The 16,251-nt window shown below is 31.8% G+C and overlaps 2 protein-coding genes and 1 non-coding gene across 3 annotated transcripts; all 3 read left to right on the forward strand.

Annotated features, from left to right (window-relative positions):
* The first annotated feature begins 228 nt into the window (after positions 1 to 228).
* Positions 229 to 302, forward strand: TRNAI-AAU (transfer RNA isoleucine (anticodon AAU)). The gene has a single exon. It is a non-coding gene; the product is annotated as a tRNA-Ile (tRNA).
* Positions 303 to 1,063: 761 nt separating this feature from the next.
* On the forward strand, positions 1,064 to 2,496 carry LOC105803856 (oxygen-evolving enhancer protein 1, chloroplastic). Its single transcript, XM_012636261.2, has 2 exons — positions 1,064 to 1,375; positions 1,582 to 2,496. Exons 1-2 carry the CDS (start codon positions 1,136 to 1,138, stop codon positions 2,338 to 2,340), a joined length of 999 nt encoding a protein of 332 aa, XP_012491715.1. The 5' UTR covers positions 1,064 to 1,135; the 3' UTR covers positions 2,341 to 2,496.
* Positions 2,497 to 6,101: 3,605 nt separating this feature from the next.
* LOC105803855 (CASP-like protein ARALYDRAFT_485429) lies at positions 6,102 to 8,725 on the forward strand. The gene is made up of 3 exons (XM_012636260.2): positions 6,102 to 6,612; positions 8,115 to 8,247; positions 8,339 to 8,725. The coding sequence occupies exons 1-3, from the start codon at positions 6,482 to 6,484 to the stop codon at positions 8,531 to 8,533; spliced, it is 459 nt and encodes a 152-aa protein (XP_012491714.1). The 5' UTR covers positions 6,102 to 6,481; the 3' UTR covers positions 8,534 to 8,725.
* Positions 8,726 to 16,251: the final 7,526 nt, after the last annotated feature.

Here is a 16,251-nt window from a genome sequence, read left to right on the forward strand (position 1 = left end):
CAGAGGGTGCTGCCTTAAGAGAAATGATAGGGCTAATATATGAATAAATTAAGCAGAGGAATAAAGAAAGGGGTTGGTTATTTTAGACTGGTTTTCCCACAAACACTGTCAATTCTCGTTGATAATCGTCAATGACGAATCTGTCTTTCCACGTGTATGAATTATTGAACTGTTATACGAAATCCTGTAGCCTCTTGATTTATATAATAAAATCTCATTTTCCATCAAGGCCTATTAGCTCAGCTGGTTAGAGCGTCGTGCTAATAACGCGAAGGTCGCAGGTTCGAGACCTGCATGGGCCATTATCATTATTTTATGATTTTACTTCTCTTCTAGTTTGGGTTGGGCTTGCTACTTTGGACACTTTTTACATCCCAGTCGGAACCCAAACACGACAGAAGCTGATGAAATTTATTTGGTCCCTGTACTTGTGTAGGATTTAAAATTTTGTCCCTATACTTAAAATGTAAAAAAAATCAATCATTCTAATTTTTCAATTTAAAAATCCTAGTTCAATTATTATCTTTGTTGGTAGTTTCTATCAAAATTTGTCGACTTAATATATTTATTTTCTATCAATCATATGAGAAAAACCTAATTAGAATTTCAAGTTAACAAAATTTGACAAAAAATACTTACGAAAAATTAAAATTTTTTGACAGAAAGTACTTGTGATTTTGATGATTGCACTGAGATTTTTAAGAAAAAAAAATAGGATTTAATTTTTAAAATTTTTTAAGTACAAAGACTAAATCTCAAATTGTATCAAAATATAGGGAGTAACAGCATATTTTAACCAAATGATTTCCAACTCAAAGTACTCTCTGAGCATGATGGCCCCAGTGGAGGAAGGGCAACCACCGGAATTTGTATGGCAGAACTAACTTTAAGAAAATCTGTAGTCCCTCCACATCATCCACTCTGACTAACACCCATTTTTATCCCATTTCACAAAATCTCCACGTGTCATGCCCTGAAACCAAACACATTACCTTCATCCACCAATGGGAACTTCCCATATCCTATCCCCTTATCTTTACTCTCACCATTGCCACCAACATAATTGTCCCCTAAATTTCCCCTACGCTCTCACTAAAACAACTCTCTCTTCTTTGTTTTCCAATAGTTCGTAACAATGGCGGTCTCACTTCAAGCTGCAGCTACCCTGATGCAACCAATCAAGGTTGCTGCACCATCAAGGACCAATGTGCTGCTCAGGTCCTCCCAGAGCGTTTCTAAGGCCTTCGGTTTGGAGCCTGTTGGTGCTAGGCTCACCTGCTCTTTGCAAACTGACCTCAAGGACTTGGCTCAGAAGTGTGTTGATGCTACCAAGCTCGCTGGTTTCGCTCTTGCTACATCTGCTCTTGTTGTCTCGGTATTTACTTCTCGCCTCTCACTTGCTTCAAATTTCTGTATTTATTTTTATGTAGCTTAGGTAGGATTCTTAATGAGCTTGCATGGTGTTGTAACTTTATCATTTGGATTTTTCATTTGAACCAAGTATCGTTGATTGCATACATAAGGATCATATATGATCCGTGATCTGAACAAATATGTTACAATGACTGGTTTGTTTTGAAGGGAGCAAGCGCTGAAGGAGTTCCAAAGCGGCTAACCTACGATGAAATCCAAAGCAAGACATACATGGAAGTCAAAGGAACAGGAACTGCTAACCAGTGCCCAACTATCGATGGTGGTGTCGACTCTTTTGCCTTCAAGCCTGGCAAATACTACGCCAAGAAGTTCTGCTTGGAGCCCACTTCCTTCACTGTCAAGGCTGAGGGTGTTAACAAGAATGCCCCTCCTGAGTTCCAAAACACCAAGCTCATGACCCGTTTAACCTACACCCTTGACGAAATCGAGGGCCCTTTCGAGGTATCCACCGATGGCACCGTCAAATTCGAGGAGAAAGATGGGATTGATTATGCTGCCGTCACAGTTCAGCTTCCTGGTGGTGAGCGTGTGCCTTTCCTGTTCACCATCAAGCAATTGGTTGCATCAGGCAAACCTGATAGCTTTGGAGGAGACTTCCTTGTACCATCCTACCGTGGCTCATCTTTCTTGGACCCAAAGGGAAGGGGTGGCTCAACCGGTTACGATAATGCAGTGGCCTTGCCTGCTGGAGGAAGAGGGGATGAGGAAGAGCTAGCCAAGGAGAACAACAAGAGTGCTGCATCTTCATCAGGGAAAATCACCTTGAGCGTCACAAAGAGCAAGCCGGAGACCGGTGAAGTTATCGGTGTGTTCGAGAGCCTTCAGCCATCTGACACTGACTTGGGTGCCAAGACTCCAAAGGATGTCAAGATCACTGGTGTCTGGTATGCTCAGCTTGATTCATAAACAAGTCTTGTATGAATTTGTTTATTCTCGGCTGAGGTTTTGTAATTTTTAAACAAGTGTTGCTAAACTTTGCAGTAATCCACTGAGAAACCCTTCTCTTCTTTGTATGTTACTATGTTGGCTTCTTATAATAATTTTCTAAGCTTCTACTACAAACCCCTGTTACTTCTGATCAAAGCACTGGGAATCCTGGAAACTAAATAATCTCACTCTAATTAAGGAGTTTGAATGTAAATCATCAATAAACGGCCTTGGTTCTTCCGTGCAAGTGGTGGTAAAACCATGGCTTCAAGTACTTCAACATCACGATCTTCTTCAAAATCCCTAAAGAAGTAGATAATAATCCAGTAGTTAATAAACATTTAGAAGATGAAATACTTGTACAACTCTCCCCAATGTGGATCGTGAAAACAGGGCCTGGGCAAAATCAAAACCAAGTGTGGCTGCTATGAAATCTCACGATTCTTGAGAAAGGGCTTGATACAGCTGAAGGGTCCTTAACAAATGTTTTTCCAATAGGTTTACATGCAACAAGAGCAATAGCTCCAAATGAGCCAAAGCTTTCAACAATCTTAGTACACTTGAACGAGAGTCACAGTTCACCCCAAAGCCGATCAATCTAAAGTCCGAGTTGAACTGCTCAGGAAAAACCTACACTTCAATCAGGCCTCCATTACTAAACACGAAAAGGAGGATTCAAAGCCATAGGAATGAGGAATAGCCACCAAAGCAAGCCATTACATCAGCAAACAATCAAACGCGATCGGATTAAGGTGAACAATTACCTTGATGCTATCGAACGCTTGAAAATAACTTTTATTGTTGTATAATAATTTATAGGAAATTACAATATAATTAAACATGTATAAACCCATCCTAATGATTGGATAAAATTGTTGGGTTTGTTTTGTCATTGATTAAAAGACACAAGTATGGTTTTTGGAGTAGATAAAAGATATGAAATCCTAGAGTAACTTCAGGATTTTACTACACTTTACCTATAGGAAATTAAAAGACTAGAGTTTTTAGGGTTGAAATTTCATTAACTCTAGTTTCAGCTTCTTAACTTAAGATATCATTAATTTTGTAAGTCTTTCACATGTAGGTCTAATATAGGGTTTTAATAGTTGTAAATGAAAAGTTATAGGCATAATGACTTATTTGACCTTTTAACTTTACAAAAAGAAGAAGCTATTTTAGCTCTTCATTTAATTTTTGCCTTTTAGCCCTTAAACTTGTATTTTTATTAAATCACCCCAAAATGAATGGAAAAGTCAATTTTTTTAAAATTTTGCTAATGTTATATGTGAATTGCCACGTGGATGACATGTCATCATTTAATTAATTTTTAAAATTTTAAAAATATAAAATTATTTTTTAAAATTAAAATCATTAAAATTATATTTTTAATAATTTTAAATTTTAAAAAATTAATTAAATGTTGACATGTCATTTACATGGCTATCTTCATGTATGCCGCGTCAATAGAGTTAACAAACATTAAATTTTCCATCCATTTTGAGGTGATGTGACAAAAAATACAAGTTCAAATGCTAAAACGAACAAAAAAAAAAGGATGGCTAAAATGATTTTTTTTTGTAAAGTTGAAAGGTTAAAGAAGTCATTATGCCAAAGTTATAAGTAATCAAGAGTTGTATCACTTGATTATTGATCAAGAGTTGTCACTATTTATAGTGATAAGGTATGTCACTTAAATATCAAAAGTTATGTCATATAAATAGGAGTGAAATTTCATTTGTATGTAACACCAAAATCACATCAAAAGTTGAAAAACAAAAGTGTCTTTTATTCTCCTTCATCTTCTAATATTCTTAGATTGTTCTATAAAGAACAACTTCAGAAGTTTCTTTTTATTATCCTTCATCCTTAAAAATAGTGGCATGGTTACAAGCCTTGAAGCCTTCGGTTAATTTCTAATAAGATGATTTTATCTCCACACGCCAACAATTTTAAGATTTTTTTTTTGGCAAATTTATCAGATATTAATGAAGGCGTATTTATTTACACAACACTACAAGCATGATACTAAAAGGATGGCTATTGACAAATGTGAATGCATCAAGGTCAATAATCTTATCAAAAATTGATTTAGAAGAAACCTTTATCGCGAGGACATGTATGTCAAATTTATCATTTTATTCATGTTGCATGAATTTGATTTAAAAGTATAATGTCTAATGCATTAATGTTTTATGAAAATCAAAAGTTAGTTTATTATATACATGATATTTTACATGCATAGTTATGATTGATACATAGTTATATAATATATATTTATATATGTGATATGCATATATTTTTGCAATCATGAAAGAGAGAGAAAAGATGTTAATGATGTCCCAGTTGGTGCCTTAAGCCAAAAACATATGTTTATTTATTGATTTTAAATTGAATAATATTGTTTATTTGATAAATTTTAAAGACTTTTCAAAAGACACGTGTATTTATTTGTACATTATATATAGATGTTTGGATAGAGTTGAAATAATTATTTCATTCCATCCAAATTGTTAGTGAAACTTTTCACTACATTCTTTCTTTCTCGTGAACTTGAGATATAAAATTATTTGTTTTATTAGTAACTATAAGTTAATCATATACACCCTAACGATTCACTTAACCTTTTTCTTACGGTATCCTTGCTTAAGAGGCTAATTTAGATTAAACAATTCTACTTTTTAAGAGTCTAGATTAGAGAATGAATTCATTAAACAGTATTTTCAATACAACTATTGATTTAAGTCTAGTATGCTCGCACTCATATGAATAATGACACCTAAATAACTAAATAAATCAATGAGTGTACCACCCACATAATAATACCAAATAAAACTACTCCTCTTAGCATCTTCAACAAGTCTGATAAAAGGCTGAAACTAGAAAAGGTTATCTTTTCAATTTCAGAAAATGGTTATAGGTAAACTACAAAATTGTTAGTGTATTTTTATTTTAGTTATTTTAAGTTTAAAATTTAATATTTTGGTCATCCTTTGTTAACTCATTAGTGGTGGTCTTTTTTTACATAATAATAAATTAACCCTCAATTTTATACATTTGGTGAATTTAGCCTTGATTCTTTAAAAATAAAATTTAGAAATTAGAAAACATAAAACAAAATATTTAAAAGTTTAATTTTGGTAAAAATATGTAGAAAATTATAAAATATTTATAAATAAATGAATATATTTTTTTTCATTTTCAAATATGAAATTTATTTATTAAATGATAATTTTATAAATAATAATAATAATCTGGAAAAAAAAAGATGATCTAAGTGTGGACAATTTTGAATTCATCAAAATAGTGTTTTGTGTGAATAAACTTATAGTTTCCTTGCATTTGGTGCCTAAAATGACAAGTCAACTGATGCTGTAGTGTTTTGATAAATACAGATAAGAAATAGAGAAAGTCGTATAATTTAGAGGGAAGTGTTGAAAAAGCAGAAGCAGATAGACAAGTAATATTATAAACATTGGGTTGGAAATGATTGAATCATGGGTGTTCCAAACTGTAGGACAGATGAACCACGTCTTTAGAAATGGAATTTGTTCTCTCTTAAATACCATTTTGTGGGGTTCCAATTGTCTTTGCCCGGCAATCAACTTTGTATGGTTCCAATTATTCAATGTTTAATTTCTAAATATTTCACCAATTTGAATTTCATTTGCATTTCAGAAATAAAATATAGTAGCTTCAACTCAACAGTGTCTTGGTAGTATATACGTGAAGGAATGACACATTATTATTTACATCGTCAAAAGAGTGGCCAACCCCCGGGAATCCACTTACAAGAATCAAAAATGGAGAAAAGAGGGACAGTCCATTTGTAAAATTAAGAATGAGAGAGAGAATTGACATTGACCCAAAAGCGCCATTACAACAACTTGGCCTCCTCCTCCTCCTTCATCCTTCATCATTCACCCTACCCATCTCCTCTTTTTCCTCTCTTTCCATTTCTTCATCCTATTCCTAGGACTCCACTGTTTCTCTCTTTTTCTTTTTTACTCTAATTCTATTGTTTCAATCCCTTCTCCTAGTGTTTGGCCTCTGCTTTTTTATTGGGTTTTAGGGGAATACACTAAAGATGAAGAAACAGAGAGATAAGATGACATGAGGGACGATGGAAGCAGTGCCAGGGGCGTTGGGAACAAGCGCCAGCTTGGCTCTTCGTTTGGGACAAACTGTTTTCTCCGCTGCTTCACTTCTCTTTATGTGTTTGGATGTTGAATTCTATAGCTATACTTCTTTCAGGTAACTGTCAACGTTTTAAGATTCTTCCATTTATTTGGTCATATTTTATCTTTCTTCCTCTCTTTGGCTTTTAATCTTCAATACCCATGCCTCTTTGTTTCTGATATTTGCTCGGAATTCAATTCGTTGTCAACTTTTAATAGCTGGTTCTGGTGTTACTTTGGGAACCTCCAGGGAAAAACTATCACAATCGTGATCATTTTAGTGATTGGTCTTTAAGGATTTGGATTGAGGTTAGGCAAGCTTTGTGTGTCTTTTTGCCATGTAGAATAGCAGCTTTACCATGTTGGAGAGAGCAAAAGTACTTCTGGTTCCTACTGGTATCTTCATGGAAATTGTTTGAAGGGAAGGGCTTTTGGGCTTTGGCAGAAAATGAATTAGGTGAAATTTTTTTTTTAAGGTTTAAAAAAAAGCCATTTTCAGGAAATCTTGCTTCTTGCTTATGGATGACTGCAGGGAAAGGTACCATTTAATGATTGAAAGGGTAAAGTTATCTGAGAGTCTATTTTGATTCAGGGATATGCAAAGATCAATTGCTTTTTGTATGGATGACTGAATTTGGACTTTCAACAATTAGAGTTATCAAAACCATTCTCAATGTACATGACCTGTTACTTGGCTAGTTGTTGAACTAGACCTGTTACTTGGCTAGTTGTTGAACTAGACCATAGAATATAACTTATTTGCTGATGATATTTGTTATCCAAGGCTGGATTCCGGACTTTTCCTCTGTTAAAAGTTTTCACTAGGTGAATGGAAATGCAAAAAAATGTGTCTTTTTTTGTGTATAAAATGCACAATGTTGGGAGCATTTGTACAAGAAAAAGGCCTTAATTTAAGCAATTAACAAAATGGCCGGAACCAAGTAGCTCATCAAGTGCTAATAACAAGGATGATTAAGCTTGATGTCAAGGGAATCAAGATAGTTAACAAGGTGAATTGTAAAAGTAGATAGTGGTCTTGTATGGCTTTTGCATTTAAACTTTATTCCTTGACTTGGGTCCTCGTGTTTTGCATGTTTCTGGAAAGATGAAACTAGATAATGAGGCATTGTCTGTATCTGCTATCTAACTTCTATAGATCAGCACAAACCATCTGGATCAATCTTAAGACAATGAATATAACCACTTTATTCTGTACTTCAAAAACATAAGACCATAAGTACCAATTTGCTATGACTGGCATGGCCGTCTTACCGTATCTGTTCTTGCAATTTCAAAGCCCTTGCACTAGTAACAGAAGCTATTGAATGATAAAAAATTGCCATAGGATAAGGTCTTCTATTGTCTAAACTTGCCTTGTCTGTGGTGTTGTTCGATCAATTGCAGGTACAAACTATAATGTTCAATTGCTCATTAGATATAATGATAAAGAAGAGAATGTTTGTGTTTTCATTGTTGGTCACCAATTGTTGGGTGATAAATCAATTTGTGTTTTCATTGTTGGTCACCAATTGTTGGGTGATAAATCAATCTCCAATTTTCCTTTAAATTTTTTCGCAGCTACTTGGTGACAGTCATGGGTTTAGTGACTCCATGGAGTGTGTCATTAGCATTGGTTGATGCATATTCCGTGTTCGTTAAAGGCTTACCACGACAACCAAGGGTACTGCTGGTTGTCATTGTTGGAGACTGGGTATGTTACAAGGCTTATTATGCATATCATCACCATGGTGTTATCCCTTATCATAATTTGATGTAAAAACATGTGTTTTATCTGATTGCAGGCCTTGTCATTTCTCTCACTAGCCGCGGCTTGCTCAACTGCTAGTGTGACAAGTCTCTTGGTCAATGTCAGCTCAACATATTGCCCGTCAAAGATATGCAGTAGATATCAGTTGTCTGCAGCTATGGCTTTCATGTCGTGGTTTCTATCCTTTGCTTCAACTCTCTTCAACCTTTGGCTCCTTCCGTCTTTGTAGCGACTCGCAACTTCCAAGTTCCAACCCTTTCTTCATACACAAAAAGTTCAGCAGGCAGATCCTGACAGTCCCTTAGATGTTCAAATTAAGAAGTGTACATTGACAGTATCATATACAAACATCAAAATCTTGAACGATAAAATTGAATTTCAATGTTTTTTGAATAAAGTTTGCTGCCAATTTACGATTCAATGATTCATTTATCTAGTTCATACAGTTTATTAAAAATATAACATTCAGCAAATTCTTGCAGGTGGTGAAAGAAAAACTGCAGCTACAACTGCAAAGGGTCCCTTGCGGTTGTACCAAAATGACCAATTAGGGCCATTTCTTAATTACCCCTTAAAAATCCACCAATTTCAGCCAAACATTCCAAAGCCCTCAAATCACCCCTCCATTATTATCTCGACAATTGTCCCATCAATGAACAGACATAAAAAGCAAATCCATGTTCCAAAGTCAAAATCAACCTCCATTGCCTCACCTATGACCTGAAATTCTCAATTTTCATGTTATAGTTTAGTTCAATTTTGAAGGGAATGCTTGAGGGTGAGAGTACAAAAGTTTAGCATTGTCTAACTTATATTTATTTGACTAAAAATATAAGAGATGTATTAATGAACTTCACTCTTTTGTTTTTCAGATGTTATGCAATAACAAAAAGGAGTACATAAAGTCACCCTCGAATTTGTTTTGTTATTAATGTAGTTAAATCGTCATCCAACAAAAAAGGGAAATAGTAGGAATTCCTAATACAACATGGAAAACTTGTGTCCTACTTCTCTTAGAACTATGATTTCCTTATTCTCATATATGTGAGTAATACAAATACGTATATATTAGGAGGAGTTTCATATGTGAATTGTGAAATAAAGAAATTAAGAATGGAGGAACAGAATAAGGTTGAAAGTAGCGGGGTATTGCCATCTTTGGAAGCCAAGTTGTTTAGTTTATGTGAGACCCATGCCTCTAAATATACATCGTCTTGTTTAAATTGTACGGGTGAAGGATGCTTGGAATCCAAGGAACATCATCCCTCTCACCAAACTCTTCATGTAAGTTCCTCTCCACAAACACCCACAGTTTTTCTCATAATCATAGTTTAAAAACAGTTCATTAATTTCATATACAACAAACATGATGAATAAACGGTATTTTAATCTAAAATTTATATTGCAGATGAATGGTGAGGAGATTCGAATTAATCAAACTCCACATTCTTACAGGAGGAAGAGTAGGAAAGGGATTCCAAGTAGATCTCCGTTGTTTTAGATATTTATTTGAATGTATTTCGTATAATTCCAACATTCAATGAGAAAAAAACGTATATATACCACGTTTCATTGTAGCAAATCTTTAATACAAATAGGGTTCATAGCAGTTAACAACAAAACCAAAATCCAATACTTGGGCAGTCCGAGGTTCCATAGAGTTGCTGCCTAACACATTGATTTCCTTCTCTAAACATATGTTTCATAAGAAGCCTCGAATCAATATCGTGAGCATTTGATTATCAAGGTTAGCTTTAATAACAGCAGTGGCATCAAGTTTGATCTCGTGACAACTAATTCCAAGAGATTTAGGCCCATTATTCGGCATGGACACTAGAAGCCCTTGGGATATATCTTACCATCCCTTTCATCCAATCACCGTCGTGGTCACCGGATGATACAACACAAGTTATTATGCGTCAAAAATCCTCATAATATTTGTATTCAACAAGTAATGTTTAAATTATAGTATTCAAATATTTTTCTCTACTCAATGTTTATAGGTAAGAGAAAAGATAGAAATAACAACACTTATTGGCACCATGTCTATATCTACAACGAATACCGCCATTTGGTTTTAGATATGAAAAATATTGAGAATTATGGATAATAAGACCTTCTAGTTAAAAAGCTATCCAACTTTATATATAATCTCCAGTACTAGTACGGATATGAACCGAAAAACATGAATGTATAACACAAAACAAAACTTGTTATAAATGCATGGATCATTGTCATTCGGTATACAATGAATCCATTCAAAACCAATCATGGTATTTGGATAGGCATGATCTGAGATTTTGACCATGCAAGCTATCAGACCCCTTAAGGACAAGTTTCAAGTTGGGAACTTTCATGGCTACCTTTATTGTTTATGAGCCCATGATTGAATCGAAGTTGAAATCCCATTCAAGAACCTACAAGATCTAGGTGATTAAGAAAAATATAATCAGACAGATCTGTTTTAAGGGGTTTTAAGACTACATTATTATGAATGTAATGTGTTGGTGGGGTTTCATGTCTTCTTTTGCCAACTATTTTTACCCATATAGTCCAGGATTAAGCAAAAACATGTTTAGCATAATTTTACAGATCAAATCCTAGTGGAGTGTTCAATATTTTTATGCCCATTCTCCTTGTTTGCTTTTGACTGGTCATCTCGTAAAAAATACAAAATAAAAACTATAGGTTAAGTTCTAACCAAGTGTTCCAAAGCTGGACAAATTGTTCAAATTCTTCTGCTTATCCATTATAGGCAAGATTTTAATATGTGGATCATTGGGAATGGCCTTAGTTTGTTGGGTTGTACAAGTATTCTTGTTTGCTAATTACTACTATACTCGATTATTTGGACTACAGAATCAAATTAAATTATAAAACAAGGTTTGGTAAGTAATAGTTAACAAATTGAAATTCATTTAACAGTTAGTTGCTTTGATAGGTGCAATTACCGTGACTCGTCAATATTAAAACTTTCTAACTAAGGAATAGTAAGTAATCAAAAGTCAACATGTATGAAATTTATTAGAATGTTGCACGTGTTTAGATTGAATGTGTTTGCCTCTTTTATGGAGGATACTTCCGAAATCCGAAGAACATCTTCCACCAAATTATTAAATAGTCGTATATTTAAAAATTACATACACTGAAAATTAATCTCTAAATTTCAACCAATGATTGAAAAAAGTGAAAGTAAATTTCTTTCCTAGATATTTATAAGATCAAATTCGAATCCTAAGGTTACCATTATCAGCTGAGCAGACTTAATTTTTTATTATAAAAAAATTTACTGGTGTACATGGTTATGGAAGGAAGAGTAGGAAAGGGGTTTCCAAGAAGATGTCCTTTCTCTTGGAATATATTTGGATTTATTTCATAACTTCATATCTCATTCTACTGGTCTACATAATCCAGACCAAATCTGAGCTTATCTTAGGAAAGCTCTGTTTCTTCCTTTTCTTCTTTTATTTCTAATCATGAAATCCCATTTTTGACATCTTGAATAAAAAATGGAAGTTTTCATGCATTATTCATGAACCCTTTTATTTAATAAATGCATGATGATGCAAAAATATTTGATTTGCTTTGTCTGGAAAATAAATGTGACAACCATGAATACTTCTAATTTATAATATTTGTTTCTTCATTCCAAAGTTTATATTATTGTTTAATTGATTTGTTAGAATCTGAGGAAATCCAACAACATATGAATCTATAACATAAAACAAAATACAAAAATAAAATTGCACCAAAACTTTACATTGGTATTCAAATTTAATAAGAGTTTTCAAAACATCTAACACTTTATTAATCACATTTTTAATAATATAATCGTTAATTTAAATATAAAATGTCCGCTAAAATTTAGCATGGAGCATAATTAAAGTACGTGGGTTAAATTATATATTAAGAAAATGGTTTACTAAATTTTAATGACACCATTTGGTTTTTAACGCATCAAACTAAGTTGTCTATATGGTAGGTACAAACGTATTTACAATTTGATTCGGTAGTTTAAAATTTGCTTCACTTCAAATCCAAACTAACATTTAATGTCTAAACTAGTGGTTAGGCTAATAATGGTATGATTGATACAATATTGATATTTTAAGAACTCAAGTAAAACATTTGAAATTAAAAATCAATTTAGAATATGAACTATAATTTGAGGACTTTTAATGAAATTAACCCTATTTATAAGTGCTCCTAGCATTGATTTTTTTATGAATAAAAGAAGTGTTACAAAAATAAATAAATAAAAACTAAAAAGAAACTAGAGGAGAAACTGCATTTGTAAGCCTTCCTCCGTATTTTACAAAAATAATACAAAAAAAATATCAAAATAGTTTAACATTTTTTTTATTTACCAAAATGATACAAAAAAAACCTGAAAGAAGGGTCATCACAGTGGCATCTTTGGTGCACGTGGTAGGCGGCACTAATTGTTAAATATTTAGCCCTTTGTTCAGTATTTTTTTCAGATTTTATTACTTTTAAAAATATGCTATTTTCTAATTTTATTATTTTACATTATTTTAGTACATTATGTTTGAAATGTATTCATTTAGTGTGTTTTTCTTGCAAGTAATAAAATCGGGAAAAATACGAACAAAGGACCGAAATAAGGGGTTTTTAAAATTTATTTAAAAACACACTGAATGAATACATTTCAATTGTAATGTACTAAAATAATGTAAAATAATAAAATTAGAAAATAGTATATTTTTAAAAGTAATAAAATCTGGGAAAAATACGAACAAAGGGTCAAAATAAGGGTTTTTACTAAATTTATTTAAAAACAAAATTAGTTAATACATTTCAAACATAATGTACTAAAACAATGTAAAATAATAAAATACGAAAATAATATATTTTTATTGAAGGTAATAAAATCCGGGAAAAAATACGAACAAAGGGCCGAAATAAGGGTTTTTTTTAAATTTATTTAAAAAACACACTAAATGAATACATTTCAAATATAATGTACTAAAATAATGTAAAATAATAAAATTAGAAAATATTATATTTTTTAAAAGTAATAAAATCCGAGAAAAAAATACGAACAAAGGGCTGAAATACGAACAATTGGTGCCACCTCTGCCACAGGCACCAAAGGTGCCGCCTGTGGCAGGCCCTTCTTTCAGGTTTTTTTTTAACTGTTTTTTTTTGTACCATTTTGGTAAATAAAAAAAAGATATACTATTTTGGTATTTTTTTTATTTTTTTGTATTATTTTTGTAAAATACCCGCCTTCCTCTCTATCAAAAGCCAACTTAATAATTTGATCAACTTCCAAGTTGTCTTCTCTAGGAACATAATCTATGGACCAGTTTGTCTCTTTCCGTAAGAGTTGATTAATGCATCTTATTAAAGCAGAATTTGACTCCTTCAAAAAGGATTCCTTAATGGTCCCAATAACATCCATATTATCGGTCTATATCAAAATTCTATCATGAAGTATTCCTTCTGTCAATGACACACCATCAAGAATTCCTCCAATTAAGCTTTAAAAACAGAACAAATCTCTATCATGCGATTAAAACCAATCACCCACTAACATTGATTTTTTAAATAAGATTAATTAATTGAGGTGTGCTTATGCCGGTTGGTGGGTTAAACTTTCTTCTTCAACTTTATTTTGTTCCTAATCTAATAAATTAGGCCAAAACTTAACATTAATGGAAAATAATTTAAGTGTTTAAATTATATATATTTATATATTTTGATACTTATTTTTATTTTTGTTATAAGTGATTTTTTTTTGTTTAAGTGATCTCTAAATTATATTTTTTCCTCAGTTGATACTTCCATTAGTCCAACCGTTAAGTTTATCTTAAAAATCTTGACCTACAAATGGTATCTAAATTGTCTTTTTCTCATTTTAATACCTATTTTTTCATAAATGGTACCTAAATTTTTTTCTCAAGTTGTATATTCGTTAGTTTAATTGTTAAGTCTATTTAAAAAAAAGATAACCAATTAAAATTATCGTGGTAAAAAAAGAAAAAAATTATTTTCTTTATATATATATTTCTTTTCACTTTATATTTTTTATATTTTTTCTTTCTTCTTCCTCTCATCTTAGATTTCTTCTTCAAGTGTGAGTATTTTGTGCTTCATGGTTTTAATCAAGGTTTTTAGAATAGGATCGATGGTCAAATCAGTCAAAGCCAACAATTCTCAGTTTGATCAATTAGTGTGATTCAATAAAATAAATTATTAAAAAATTATAAAAATAAATCATATTTAAATATAGAGAAAATCAATTCAACCGGTTTTTAGCTCGGTTCAATCGATTTATATCAATTTGCAAGTCAATTGATTCAATCTTAGCTCCAGATTGATACCCCATCAGGTTCTTGGTCCAACTAGTACGATTCAATTTTGAAAATACTAGTTTGATCAATGAAAGAACTTTTTCAAACACATCAAGTCAAGTAAATAGTCGGTGAAGTTCAAAAACAAATTAATTGACAATGTCTCAACTTTGGGAGGGCAAATTTCGAGTATGAGAGAGAGAGAGAATGTAAAATAAAATAAAATTATTAAAAATTATTTTTTTAAAGTTTATATGACGTGGCAGTCTATTATTAACTAGAATTTTTTTAACGAATATATCGCTTAAGATTAAAAAAAAAGTTTAGGTACCAACTTGAGAAAAATTGTATTGTCTAGGTACTAATTTATGAGTTAAATTGTTTTTTAAAATATAAACTTAATATAGTTTGACTAACGGAGGTACTAATTTGCAAAAAATAATAATTTAGGTACTATTTTGACAAAAAATGTTTAAGTATCAAGATGGAAAAAAGGTATAATTTAGGTGCAAATTTGTGGGTTTAGGCTAATAAGGATAGAATTGATACAATACTTTGATATATTAGTAACTCAAATAAAACACTTGAAATTTAAAGATGAATTTAGAATATGAACTATAATTTGAGGAGTTTTAATAAAATTAACCCTACGTATAAGTGCTCCTAGGATTGATTTTGTAAAGCCTTTCACTTTCATGAATTTCTTTGAAAATTATTAGGATAAGATGTTTTATTTTAGGGTGATTAATTTAGACAAATTAATTAATTGAGAGGTGTTTATGCCGGTTGGTGGGGTTAAATTTCTTCCTCTTCAACTTTCTTTTCTTCCATCGAAAAGAAAATGTCACGTAAATTTTGGGATATTTCTATTTTGTATACACTTACCCTTCAATTCCGCTACTCATCACACATTCAATTAAGTTATTTTTCTACATTTCAATATCAACTATTTAATTCGATTGGGATATACTTTTCATATAGACATGAGAATTTGTATTAATTAATTAGTATTGTTGGCACTCGAATTTTGAGCGCTTAGATTTAAGTCTTACCATGCAAGAATTATGTGTGAGTTAATTAATTAAGTTACTTGAGTAGTTAGTTTGAGCCAAATATTCATTTCAGTATTTGATACGTTAATTAGCTGTTGTAACTTTAAAAAATAACCATCATTGCTTATAATGTTTAAATATACTATGTTGTTACCTTCAAAATTGTATTATATTGTTATTTTTTCATGTTTATTAAAATTTTTTGATACGATATTAGAGTAAGAGATGAGTGTCACACGATTTGAATCAGATCAAACGAGTGTCTCATAAAAACTTTAATCACCGATCTCTACAAATCAAAACTTTATTATAGATACCTTTACTAATTTTGTATTGTATGGAAATTACCATTTCAAATATTTTTATGTAATCATATTAGACAATGTTTTAGCTAATGAAAAGAATTCTATACAAATAATTACACTTATTTGGCGCGACATACATGCCCATACTTAAGACTTAGTTTATTAATACTTCTCAAAAGTGTTTTTTGAGGGAAAAAAATAATTTTAAGAAGAAGCTAAAATTTTCAGCTTATCAAAAAGTGCTTTTGAGTCAATTTCTTGCTTGGGAAAAAT

The sequence above is a fragment of the Gossypium raimondii genome, chromosome 11 (genome assembly GCF_025698545.1).
Source record: "Gossypium raimondii isolate GPD5lz chromosome 11, ASM2569854v1, whole genome shotgun sequence".
In the NCBI taxonomy this organism is placed as follows: Eukaryota; Viridiplantae; Streptophyta; class Magnoliopsida; order Malvales; family Malvaceae; genus Gossypium; species Gossypium raimondii.

What these genes read in the sequence shown, in the direction of transcription:
- LOC105803856 (XM_012636261.2), top strand. Translation starts at nt 1,136, where the DNA reads ATGGCGGTCTCACTTCAAGCTGCAGCTACCCTGATGCAACCAATCAAG. An exon ending in CATCTGCTCTTGTTGTCTCG is followed by an intron (nt 1,376 to 1,581) that starts GTATTTACTTCT and finishes TTTGTTTTGAAG; the next exon opens with GGAGCAAGCGCTGAAGGAGT.
- LOC105803855 (XM_012636260.2), top strand. Translation starts at nt 6,482, where the DNA reads ATGGAAGCAGTGCCAGGGGCGTTGGGAACAAGCGCCAGCTTGGCTCTT. An exon ending in TATAGCTATACTTCTTTCAG is followed by an intron (nt 6,613 to 8,114) that starts GTAACTGTCAAC and finishes ATTTTTTCGCAG; the next exon opens with CTACTTGGTGACAGTCATGG. An exon ending in TTGTCATTGTTGGAGACTGG is followed by an intron (nt 8,248 to 8,338) that starts GTATGTTACAAG and finishes ATCTGATTGCAG; the next exon opens with GCCTTGTCATTTCTCTCACT.